General features: G+C 40.8%; 1 protein-coding gene across 2 annotated transcripts in view; it reads right to left on the reverse strand.

The window, feature by feature from the left end:
* DAPK1 (death associated protein kinase 1) overlaps positions 1 to 13495 on the reverse strand; it is a 92567-nt gene that overhangs the window by 10419 nt on the left and 68653 nt on the right. The window contains exons 17-20 of one of the 2 annotated variants that reach the window (XM_086630099.1): positions 10645 to 10743; positions 7817 to 7819; positions 5096 to 5173; positions 2191 to 2413 (exon numbers count right to left, since the gene is read on the reverse strand). In XM_086630099.1, the coding sequence (XP_086486225.1) occupies positions 2191 to 2413; positions 5096 to 5173; positions 7817 to 7819; positions 10645 to 10743 (403 nt within the window). The remainder of the gene's footprint in view (positions 1 to 2190; positions 2414 to 5095; positions 5174 to 7816; positions 7820 to 10644; positions 10744 to 13495) is intronic. The other variant, XM_086630098.1, reaches the window with a different exon arrangement.

A 13495-nucleotide genomic window follows, 5' to 3' on the forward strand; every position in this document is an offset into this window, starting at 1 on the left:
AGACCAAATTGTACTGGTTTAAATGTTTATCTGACTACATCACTCAACTCATAACATTATTTACATGTTATATAATGATTTTAACCCAAAAACAAGGCATTGAAACAAGCAAAAACCAAAATCCAAACATTAAAACAATGCCATAGTAGCTTTGTTTGCATAGAACTGCACAACTTTCCAAGTGTGCACAGCACTGCACAACTTTCTGGCTTTGTATCTAGGTAAGCTATTTTTAAGTGCGTGCTTCAAATTCCCCGTTATTTCTATTACAATTTGCCAGTGCGACTGGCAGTCTTGTCTGATTTTATGATGGTGTGAGTGCATAACACCTATCCTCTCATTCTGGTATCAACCAACATTAAAAAAAGAAATCTCTCTTCAGTCAAAACTTTCCTGCACTGCCTCCAGGAACTAATACTACTTGAGTGATTCATCTCTCCTTGAATGACACTACATTAAGATAAATAAACCAAGAACTTCTGACTGATTTATTTAATCAATTTCTTTATCCTCTTGTCACAGATGTGAGCTCCTTGTGTTAATAGCAAATGCAGTAACAATCTCTGTGCCAGGTATCTTGTCTTGTTAAGCCACTCTGAGTACCTTACAGCTTCCTCAGGTGACTACAGAGAAAGTAGAGATGAAATCTACTACTACCACTGCCCTAACATTACCTAAAAATGGTGAATTAAACCTAAATCTGCAAGTATTACTCAAAGGTTTTCAAAGAAAAAAGCAACTCTGACCCCATCTGAAACTTACGTAGTAAGAGTACTTCTAACCATCAATTTAAACTTGAGCTCCTCCAAGTGCCTGCTTAGCTTGTACACGTTGTGTAGCCTCTGTGTTAGCAAAGGGACCTGGACAAATAGTTCACTACTCTGTTCAGTGTCCCTCTGCCATAACTGTGGGCTGTATCAAAAGGAGCGTGGCCAGCAGGTCGAGGAAAGCGATTCTGCCCCTCTACTCAGCTCTCGTGAGACCCCACCTGGAATACTGTGTTCAGCTCTGGAGTCCCCAACATAAGAAGGACATGGAGCTACTGAAACGAGTCCAGAGGAGGGCCACGAAGACGATTCGAGGGCTGGAGCACCTCTGCTATGCAGACAGGCTGAGAGAGTTGGGGCTGTTCAGCCTGGAGAAGAGAAGGCTCCGGAGTGATCATATAGCAGCTTTCCAGTACCTAAAGAGGGCCTACAGGAAAGCTGGAGAGGGACTTTTTACAAGGGCGTGTAGTGATAGGACAAGGGGCAATGGATTTAAACTGAAAGAGGGTAGATATAGATTAGATATTAGAAAGAAATTTTTTACATTGAGGGTGGTGAGGCAGTGGAACAGGTTGCTCAGAGAAGTTGTGGATGCCCCATCCCTGGAAGTGTTTAAGGCCAGGTTAGATGAGGCTTTGGGCAACCTGGTGTAGTGGAGGATTTCTCTGCCCATGGCAGGGGGGTTGGAACTAGATGATCTTTAAGGTCCCTTCCAACCCTAACCATTCTATGATTCATGATTCTATGATTCCAAAGCCGGTTGAAGTGTAAAACCTAGCTCGCTCCTCTACATCCTGTAGCTCTTCTCACTTCACAAAGGCCAAATGGTGCCAGAAGGGCAGTTTCCCTATTATTTGCACGCATTTACTTCAGTTTCGAAAACCTCCATTTCACCTTGTTTGAAGACAATTTTAGATACCTCTAACTGGGCTAACCCACTCCTGTACCTTATGGAAAAGCACTCGAAGGCATCGGAGGCAGTTCTGAGTCCTCAGTTATTACTTCAAGGTCACATAAAGGTGCAGCAACCGTTTCAATTTCACAGATTTTACTGAAGCTACTCAAAACAAAACACTGACAAAATATAATCCCCAAAACCACGATGGTGGAATCCTATCATGACACTGGTGTTCGTAGCTTAGGACTTGCTGTGAAAAACAGCTAGCAATCACAAGTTCTGTCCTCCATCTCCAAGTTCACTTACACGGCATGTGAGCAAACAAAACCTTAACTACACCTACGCCCTCCACACCCGCTGCTCCTCTTCACTCTTGCTTTGGGAACGAGCCTGCGCACAGAGAAGTCAATATTCTTTCTGCTTTGCTTTGCCTTTCGCAGTGCAGCCAACAGCTCTTCCTTAGGAGCTACATGGACTAAGAGGAAAATGTTTTCTCGTTCAAACATTACAGCTTTGAAGCCACACCTGAAGGTTTGGAAGACAATGGAGATGGGGGGAATCTGCTTGAGTTTGTGGAGGAGAGCCTAGGCCTACGTCTTCGGAAAAAGCTTCTTATCAGGCCACACTTGAGAGACTCCACGAGGGTTGTTTTCCCAGCACCAGAGTGCCCGAACAGCTTCAGTTTGATCCGGGGCTGTGGATTCTGCGTGTGCCGCAGTTGCTGGATAAAAAGCCCCCGGTGTGTATCCTAAAATTCAACATAAAGAAGAAATCAGAACATGTAGCACGGAATTTCTGCCTCCCAAAAAACTCCAAACACAAGGTTTAGATAATGATTTCTTGCCAAGCTGGTGTTCATTTGTATCAGTTCCTCCATCTGCTTCATCACACAAGTGATCAGTTACTGGCAGAAGTGCAGGGACACGTAGACAAGGCACAGCTAAGTGACTACTCTCAAGAGCCAACTTGAGTCTTTATGAAACTCACACCCAACTTCAGGCTCAACATCACTGAATAGGATCATTTTGATCCCTGATGGAGAGGGCAAAGGAGGAAAAAAATAGCTTCTTTCAGTATCCATTCTCTTTATCTAGGAATCTCAGTAGCCTAACAAATATCCATAATCTTATATATTATATAGGCAGCATTGAAGAATTTTGCAGTGACAGCTACCACCTGAGCAATCCAAAAACCTGACGTGCATTTCCCCTCTTCTTTTCGTCAACTTTTTCTGTGCTTCTCCTGTTTGGAAGAATTCTCCTTTTCCCTCTCCCCCAGCCAGTTTTCTGTTTATTTCCACTTCAGTTCTTTACAAGGTAAATTCTGCTTTTCCCAGACCACTCTCATCTCTCCTTTCTGCACACACTTACTCTTTTACCTTAAAAGACCTCTCGTATACTATTCACCTTGCATTTTAATACCCCTCTACTGCAAGAGTACATACTCCAGTTAGGTTTCCCTCTTTACTCCCAGGCCTCAATAGATCTGCCTCCCTACTTAATTGTCCTCTCACACTTTGCTCTCTGCATGCATTCACCATCTCTTCCACAGATGCAATCTCACCTTCCTAAACAGGCCCTCCTCAAACCCAATCACATCTCCTACAGAAGGGCTTTCCACTTTGAGCTCTCCCATCAGCCCTTTGTATCTTGCCTTCTAGTATCTGAAGGACACTAGTTCTGCTCCCATCAAAGGCAGAGTCGGGAATGAACAAATGAAATCTGCTTTTTCTCTTTGCCCAGCAAGAGAAAATCAGACATGGCTGCTCCATTTCGCACACAAGCTGAGCTTGAAAGAATCAACTCAACAAGGCCATGCAGGCAAACTATCAAGTATCTCTCGCCACAGAAAGATCTGCTTTAAGGAAACAGGGAGATAGCATAAAGGTGGAAGGGCAAAGGAACTAGCTTCATCCTGCCTTCCTTCATGCCCTCATTTGGAACTGAGAGAGAGGCTCTGTTGTTCTGCATTTGTACTGAGTTTAACATGTAGGACAAGTCATTAAACAACTGAAAGAAATAGTAGCACATATAATTTAGTTCATTCCTTGCTAACAGGCATTTATTAAACGTACTGCACCCTCTCATGGCTAATACTGAATCCTCTGCATGAGCCACTGTAACAGTAGGTTCTTCATGCATGTGCTATTAGGGACAAAACCCTCCACAGGCACTGAAAATAAGTGTCAGGTACACTCTTTCCTAGATGACGTTGACCATTTTGAGTAGTACTAGAATATTTTCAGTGGTTTGATGTAGTTTATTAATTTAAATTGATCAGATTCTCTGTCACAAAGTATACTCTGCTGAAGTATATAATTATTATACATTTTTCCCATATGTATAGGCAGGCCTTCAATAATTAAGTATACTCTGCTATCAAGAAGAGAGTTACAGCTACTAACACCTCTTTCAGAAGAGACGTATCTGATCTTCTCCCTTTTGTTCTAGGTCAATCAGTTTTAGTTCCATATTTACATCGTGACTAAACCACAAATTTATCCACCTGCATGCAGAAACAGGCAAGGGTTCAGTGCAGGGACACAACTACACAAAACAGATCCTGTTATGACAAATGTTTACAGAAGCTATCATTGCAAAGGAAGCCTAAACTTTGGCGCTTTCTGACATCTGCACTGAAGTATTTTACAATCCTAGCAAGTACAGACTTACTGGCAGGACTAAAGGACAGGATTCTACTTCCACCTTGGCAAAGCCTGGTACATACCATATTCTACTGGGTCTCTGAAATGGTCATTTATTTCTGTTTTCCACAGGCCCAAGAGCATAACTAAACCAGCACTGTTTTAATTGGTCTGGCTGTTGCCTGGAATCTCCAGGCAAGTGGTCCCTGAACCTTCATGGCATGAGTGACGCTGCCTATCCAGAATGATCAATGCATACAACAAGCCCAGAGTAGCTTTGTGTTCAAGTTGTCAGGGGATTTGGAGATACTGAAATTGCAGAATAAAAAAAGACATTGACAACTTACGAAGCTATTCCACATGGTACTAGAGTTTCCAGAAGGATCAAAAAATCCTCGTGCTTCATAACCCTAATCTAACTGAAATGGTGATGGTGGGGAAATTAGTCCTCTTGTGGGATGTGCTAATTCTTAATAGCTTATTTTTCAGTTTCTTCTAAACACCTCAGATGCTCTGCTAGGCATTGTCAGAGACAGAATAAAATAGATCACTGGGGCAGACTAGCTTAGTCATTTTTGATAGTAAATATACTAGCTTTAACTGAGGGCTCCATTCCAAATTAGAAATGAAAAGAGAAAAAAAAAAGACACATCATTCAGTAAGGATTTTTGCAACAGCTTTTTCAAATGGCTTTGATTAGTATCTGTCATATGATTTCCCATGGTCAAACTTCTCTTAGTATTTTAAAAACATGAAAACCTCAGTTAAAATTAATGCATTCCCAACCTTTTTAAGTCTTGCAAGCAGACTGGCTACATGTTCATGCTGCTCTGTTTTGGCAAGATCTTCAGCTGTTTTCCCATCCTGTTAAAACAAAAATTATTAGCAGCAGTTCCTTCCTTTTGCCTGCAATAAAAAAATCACGTGCAACATAGCTCAGGCAGTAACAGAACTGGTGTCAGACACAAATGAAATAGGGAGAAGAAAAAAAAACAACAAACCATCAACAACTAACAATTACCCTCCACCAGAATCCTGGGTTTTACAAATTGTCTAAAAAGAAAAAAAGGCACAATGCAGAACAAGGGGGTTTCTTTTATAAATTGGTATCTGGATGCCACTGTAACAAGATACTTTGAATTCAGAGCCTGAGAGCAATGCCAATACTCCCTGTTTGAATTCCTCTTCTCTTCCCGCCAATTAGAGGATGATACTGATTTCTAGATATTACATACTGAACAGATCTAAAAGTTTAAACAGTTCACAGAGAGGGGACACATCAGTATATTCACTCACATGAACAGCAAGTGAATTTTGTTTACTAATGGATAAAGAATGAGAGTGGCATATGAGTCACTGGAGGTTTCCAGAAAGCAACAACATTGTAAGGGATGTAGTTTAAATTGAATTAGCAAATTTAAAAGGAGAAGCAAAGCTGCCCAGAGAAGCTGTGGATGCCCCATCCCTGGAAGTGTTCAAGGCCAGGCTGGATAAGGCGCTGAGCAACCTGGTGTAGTGGAGGGTTTCCCTGCCCATGGCAGGGGGGTTGGAACTAGATGATCTTTGAGGTCCCTTCCAACCCAAGACATTCTATGATTCTATGATGATTCTGGTCATGCCATTTAATTACCCATGTTTCACAGGTCAGTAGTTTACTATTAAATAGGCTGAAAGAAACATTGCTCACTGCTTTCACTCTTACAACTACATTAATGCTATTGTGTTGTTTTAAATTTTGACAACAGGTAACCAATACATGAGCACTTTGCTTCTTTCTCAGATAAGAGCTTTCAATTTTTAAGAAGCAGTTCTGGAAAACTAAGATTCCTTTCTTGAGTTTCTAACTTTGATTTTACTAGTTTTTCATGTGAAATCTGCATTGTCTTAAGTAATTCCTGAGGTTGCTGTAATTATTACCACCCTTACAGATGAAAGAAATATCTTTGACAATTGAGTGTCCACCTACAGAAGCAATTTTCAGGTTTCCATAAAAGTTATTACATACTCCACAACTTCAGATAATTCAGACAGAACAGGAGCAGAACATTAACAAGAAACAGCCAAAATTGTAGTTGATGGTATGAACTGACTAAATTTGAACCAATACCTTACCCTTAAATTCCTTCGATAGTCGACATGCAATTGCAACTTTTGTAAAGAAACATCTGAATTTATTTTTTTAAAATTAATTTTCCTTATAGAGGATATATCAAAGGGGAAGAATCTCTTTGTCTCTGCTGACCCTAACCTCTAAATCCCCGTTAATCCTGAGTGCCTGCTGTATGAGAGGAAGAGTGGTCTAGTGTCTAGGCAGTTAGCCTGCCATCAGGAAAACTGCTTCAATACTTCTAGTGCTTCCCAAGTTTTCAGTCTTGGACACATTCAGAGGAATACAAAACCTTCAAATAAAGTGGAAATCTTGATCTCCTTCCTGAGAAATCCTGCGGTAAGAGGATGCAGCTTTCACCAACCTGAAGTGTGAATTTTATCTGGATCCCTCAGTCTTTGGTCTCCTCTCAAGTCCAAAGCAGGACTGCTACAGCCTAGCCCTGCACTCTTCCGGAGCACAGTATATTCCTATTACAACAAAAGCTTGGAGGTGGCCTGACAAACTCCAGCACCAAACACATATGCAGTGACAGATCCCTGCACAGGCACTGTCTCTTTGAACCGGAGCAGGTCCTACATCTCTCGATGGTACGCCACAACTGCTGTGGCTCTGCTTGGGTAACTTCACACCCTTCCTTGCTGCGTCTCATGCTCCATGGAGGTTTGTTCTGGCTTCAAGCCTGGCTTTGGCTAAACAGCTGTACTCTGATACATCATTTGCTTAGCTCAATCACAGCTACTCAGGCACAAACACAAAGGAAGTAACTATCTGGTGAGTATGTGGCAGGGAACATGGATGGCAGTGGCTCAGCCAGAGCCTCATCAGTGAGCATGGTTATGACGGGATGGAGGTGACCGCTCCCAAAACTGGAAAAACGGCAACAGGAATGGTTCAAATTGCTAAAAGTCTAAGCAAGTGTGTGCATAGAGCAAGACTACATGTAACAGTGGGATGGCACTGCCATGACTCAGAGCTCCCTCCTCAGTTCCTATCAGGTTCCTGAGCTAAAAAACAGCTGTCTGATCAGTTGTTTAATCTTGGTTCAGACTGCTGCAAAAGAAGAGACCTGAAAAGAAGACCCATCAGGGGCTTTCGTGCTACCTTTTGCTCAGGTGTTGCTCTTGGGCTGAGGCTTTGGCCCTTTGTTCTCACCAGAGCAACACTACAGCTATATGTCTGCATGCGGCCATGTACCCCACTGACTCAGCCCTTGACTTCCCAGTTTGACCTTGAACCTATCTCTTCACTGTGGGCTTTCCTGGTGGTCATTAGACCCTTGGCTGACCATGGTCACCGAGCTCAATTCCTGACCTTGACTTAACCTCAGACCTGCCTCATTGTTATGGGCTTGTCTGGCAACCCGGACTCCTGGCTGAATCTGGCTGTCATTGCTGGACCTGCTCTGCTTGCCTTGCTTGGGTACTGTGGGACTGGGCTGCTGCTGGTAAGGACACTGTCCCTGCTTGCCTGGTTGTTTACTCATGGCTCCTAGCTCACCTTTGCTTATGGAGCAATGCCTTAGCAAGGGCATTGCCTGACCAGCATCGTTTTTAAGTCCATGGTCATCAGACCACATAGTAGATGAGACAGGCAGAAAGGCCTATGGAGTAGGTGAAGGACACCCCAGAGCATTGGCAACAAGCACCAAGTATAGCAGAAAGAACTCTAGGTCAAATTTACACCCCCCCCCAAAAATAATTTTGAGATGTTTATGTTGACAGATGCTAGCAGTTCAGTTCACATGTCTGTTGAAAATTTAGACTCGGATCTGGAAGTTCAATTTATTGATTGAGATAACAGGTGGAAAAAGCATTTGCTTCCATGAAAAAGAAAGAACAGAACAAAGCTCCCTTTTTTGTCCAAAATTGTGAACAAGATGAAGCTGTTTAATTCTCTGGATGCCCACTGCAGGATGAACTGTAGAGTACAACAAGAATTAGAAAATACACACACAAGCAAAACAGCAAACGGGTTTCAGGAAGTTATTTTCCTATTCAAGCTTTCTTTAAAAGTACAGGGTAGAATACAGAAAGTACACTGGAATAGAAATGCATAAGCAAAGCTAGCATCTGAAAAGGGCTTAGTTACAGGATCCACAAAAGCATATTTCACACCTGGTGGCAATATTTCATCGCAATTGCTGACTGGCTCCTTTGTTGCACATCAGGCAGCTATGCCTGCAAGAGCTGGTCCTCAGTTCAACTGGCCGTTTGCAAGCATCATTCCAAGTTTTTAAGCAATGGAACAATTTTAAACTTGGCACAATTTTAGAAACTTCCATGAGGAGAAGCCAAGAACATCGTGCTGGTTAGCATGTGAGCACAAAGAATTTTTGGGGGTATATTCAAACATTGGAAATAATTGTATGCTCCCAGAGTGTTAACGTTTTCTAAAGTCACTTAACAACATTCATGCAATCAAATTCAAAATCAAATTAGTCCTAAAATGAGCTTTAGCCTGAGAAGGAGGAAGGAAAATCACACTGAAGACCAGCTACTTAACAGCGCTGAAAAAGTTAACTCCTCAGAAACGACATTCTGAGAGAAGAAAAAGGTAATTAGCTCTACTGGACTGGCTCAGAAAAAGCTGTTAATAAAACTTTTCAGAAGAGTTTAACATCTACCTAGCAAACTAATATAAAACTGAAATGCTGTTAAAATCGCCACATGCACTTCCTCCCTGCCTCTCCTCCTTTTCCCTTGTCTGCCACAACACTGCTGGAATAGTGGATTGTTATGGATATTCAGTCTGTTTCTCCTGACAGATTTAGTGTCAGCATGATTTACTTTGTTATCTCCTTCAAACTAACCTGAACCAAAGTGACAAAGAGTATTTTTATCTTGGAAAGGACAGGGTCCACACAAGCAATTATACCAACACAGCCGTCATGACAGAAATGAAGTGACACAGCTCAAGAATTCCCCCGCCTCTACAGTTATGTAGTCATGAAAATACAGACAAGCAACGGGATGTACCAAAACATTAAAAAAAAAAAAAAGGAAAAAAAAGAGGAAAGGGACAAAAGCAGGTGACAAAGGAAAAAAAACACCCCACAAAGTCCACTGCATGTGTATTTCATTACTCTTCATTAATAGGGGCCATGCCGATCTACAATCTAGTAGCTATCAAAAAGTAATTTTTAGATGCTAAACTTGTTTAAGCCACAATTCCAAGTTCATTGGTTCTAATGACTGCTTTTTGAAGGCTTCCTCCTGCCACATGAGATACATGCTTAAAAGAAAAAAAAACCACAGTGCTAAATGTACAGGAAAATGACAACAAAAAAATCTGTGTTTTCTACAGATGGGTAAAGCAAATGAAACAGATATTTTCTCCATTTTTCCCTTCATTTCAGATGTAAGGAGAAGAACTCTGAAAAACCTGGACTTAACTACAACCTAATCACGACACGATTTCAATGTACAGAGCAATAGTTATTTCTGAGCAGAATGCATTGTCTAGGGCAAGCAGCAACGTGAACTGATCCAATGTGCCTGAAAATAAAGCATCGTTAGTTTGCTCAAAACACAGGTAATGGTGTGTATGATGTCTATAATGTATCATGGGCATACAAGGTGTGCATGATGAAGGATACTTCACTCCTGTTGTGGATATGTCAACCAGGAAGATGTTTCTCACTTTAGTGAGAATGAAAAATACCTTCAGTGGTGGTAACTGGAAGCAATGGTGCTCACTGATCTGACATAAATGATTTGTTTTACAAGGATACTTGCATGCTAGTTCACTCATCCATGCACCCATACATCTCCACCTTGAAAATAAAACTTTTTAATCCCCTGAAAGCAAGAAAAATATTTAAGATTTATACAATACATTTGTATAGTAACCATACCTGATGTGCAATGACATACATCTTAATGACAGTGGCCCACTGTGCTTACAGAAAATACAATGCTACAGGTAACTTTTAGGTGAAGAAATTCTTAGGTGAAGATGAAGTGGTAGCTGTACTGTACCTTAGTCAGTTTCAAATTTAGTTGTAAGAAGGGAAGAAGTGGACAACAGAGACTACTTTTCAAGCTGTGGACATTCAACAGCCTAACATGTTTTGGTTTGTTGTGGTTTTTTTGTTTTTTTTTTTTCATTTAAAATTGTAACTATATTAGACCATTGTCCCCTCCCACCACCCTGCAAGAGATGAATTTGTTGCCTGCTATCAAAGATAAAAGAAGTAAGAAGCATAACGGAATCTCTCAATACTTACAGAGGTTAAAGCTTCTACGTTGGCACCAGTAAGACACAGGAATCGGACAACATCAAGAATGCCATTGTTTGCTGCCAGATGTAAAGGTGTTCTTCCATACTAACATGAGGAAAAAAGTGTCATTACATTAGTTAAAGAACTTCACTCCATATTTTATGGCTAATAATCAAACTTATTGTACAATTATGCATACTGATACACAGAAAAGGTCTTGCAAAAACTGAAAAAAAAAGTAGAAAACAAAAACTGTAAGAAAAAAGATTAAGCACAACTGCTTAAAGCTCACCTAAAAACACAGGCTAGATTGACTACCTAAAAAAATGGGATACAATTTTATAGCTAAATCCCACACAACTGTGGAGGAATCCTTTAGAGTTTTTGGGCTATATTTGAGAATATCTTTCTAATTCCCAGTAAATTTAACTGCATTTTGCTTAATTAAATATGAACCAGTTAAGCAATACTAAGCCCTTAACCTTTAAAGCTCTGGATTCTATTTCAATTCAAGTATTACTGAAGATCACATATCTGCTGTCTCCCTGCTTCCACCCAAAGCAATAAAAGGGATACATACAAGAAGTCAGCCTGAAAGAATGTTTCCTTTCAGTGACAAAGGGAAAGTGCTGTAAGCATTCCTTCCCCAACTTTTGCTTTTCCTCCTGAATCTCTCCATTGATGACAGGTCCTCATGACATCCACTTCTAGTCTTTCACCTTCAGAGCTCCTGTTGTATCACTACTACAGATTCTCTACTTGTAACTCCGCTTAATATTACTTCATACATTTTCATGCTTTCAACACTGTTCTCCCTGTTTCAACCCTACACTCAGAACCAAACTCATAAACGTACTTCATGAAAGGGTATTTGAATGCAAAGCTAACTTTCTGACATCTGGAAACTGAAAAGATGCCTGACTCCTCATAACCCTACACCTCAACTCAAATAAATGCTTATGACGTTCTACTACACAGTCTACGGAAGAAACAAAACGGGACCTTTGATCAGTATTACGTACATGTGGGATAATGCCAGATATGAGGACCAAGGATAGATATTCGCTACGTTAATGCGCTCCCATTATAGGGCTTGCTGCTGAAAAGGACCAGTAGAAATAAAGATTCTCTATTTGATAAGACTCAAGCTAACCCTTTCAAGCTAACCCTCAAGAGGAGGCTGAGGGGAGATCTGATTACAGCCTACAAATACTTGAGAAATGATGGTGGGGAGGTAGGGGAAGGGCTCTTTACATCAGTGTTGGGTGATAGAGCAAGAGGAAATGGGTATAAGCTTAGTCAGGGGAGATTCAGGTTGGATGTTAGGAAGTATTTCTTCTCTGAAAGGGTTGTCAGCCACTGGAATAGGCTGCCCAGGAAGGTGGTTGAGTCTCCATCCCTGGATGTGTTTAAGAATAGGGTGGATGATCTACTTAGCGATATGGTTTAATAGGGATTAGGGACGGTTGGACTCGATGATCTCTAAGGTCTTTTCCAACCTAGAAATCTATGAATCTATGAAATAAAGAGCACTCTAAAAAATCACTCTACTATACATGACCAATAAAAGGGTAACAGGACACAAACCTTAACCACACCTTCTGTAGCCATGATCCCATCCCTACTGAACACTTGAAGACTGATTATTTTTTCCACAGAATGCTTGTGGCCAGGCCACTGAACCTAGTTCAGCATTATCCGTTATGAAAAGAGCTGCTAATCCAGCCTTGTGCTGCATTAACTCACCTTCACCAAAATGTGTTCTCAGCTGTGGATCTGGATTTAATTGCCTAGTCAATCAAGTTTAAGCTCAGAGGCAGGACTGGGGAGCTCATTATTCTAAGTTTTTTCCACTTGGCAGCTGGTGGTTTTAATTATTAAAACCAAAAGTGATTGCACTAGACAATTCCCAAGCCAAAAGCCCCACAACTTTCTTCAGCTGGCTAATACAGAGAAGGTCAGTGCTTCAGTTGTAAACAGAAGCATTAACTCACAAAATGCTATTGTCAGAATATGTACTTTTCCAGAAAAACAAAGAAGCTATGACACCTGAATCAAACAAACTGCAGATAGCAACATAAAGACTCCTATGAATAAAGAGGGCAGAGGAAGACATTCAGAGCTAAATATCAAGCCCGAAGACCCATAGCTTGTCATCAGAGTCCAATGGCTGACCTTAACCTATTCAAACTAATCAAAGTTTCCTGAAACAGCTTACTTTTTTCTGAAGTATCTCAGGAGGAAAGCCAGAACAGTAAATCTGTAAAGCATCACATTCAGTTATCCCATATACTGCAGCACTAGCACAACAGAAGAAGCAAGCAAGGAACCAGTATCTCAAAGTTTTAGGGACAGGCTATTAAACACTCTCTTTGGAAAGTGCTTTTAAATTCTTAACTGCATTTTAGTTCTGAGATACCCTGTACCCTGCCAGTGACAATTTGTTTAATAGATAAATTAAAGCTATTCTATTCTAAGATAAATGTTCGATTAGGATTTATTTTAATAAATCAGCTCAATGCAGAAAAACATAAACCAGCCAATATGACACTTATTTTTATAACCAGGAATAGAATCTGCAGTTGACTTAAATTCCTTGTTAGATGACAGAGCAGATCTTCTCGTGTAATTTAGAAGAATTCAAAGCAGATTTTTCATAAGAATGTACCAGTCTTCAATTCTGTATATAAATTACTGTTATCAAATCACATCAAGTCAACACCTGCTTAGGCCAGCAGCAATGCATTTCACCTGTTCTTTGGTGCCTAGTATAATCTGCATAAAGCAAAGCTATACAGCTAGGGAAGAAGGCTGGCATATACTTCTACATTAGAGTTAAGTGGCAAAATACACTGTG

The sequence above is a fragment of the Tauraco erythrolophus genome, chromosome Z (assembly GCF_009769465.1).
Source record: "Tauraco erythrolophus isolate bTauEry1 chromosome Z, bTauEry1.pri, whole genome shotgun sequence".
Lineage (NCBI taxonomy): Eukaryota > Metazoa > Chordata > Aves > Musophagiformes > Musophagidae > Tauraco > Tauraco erythrolophus.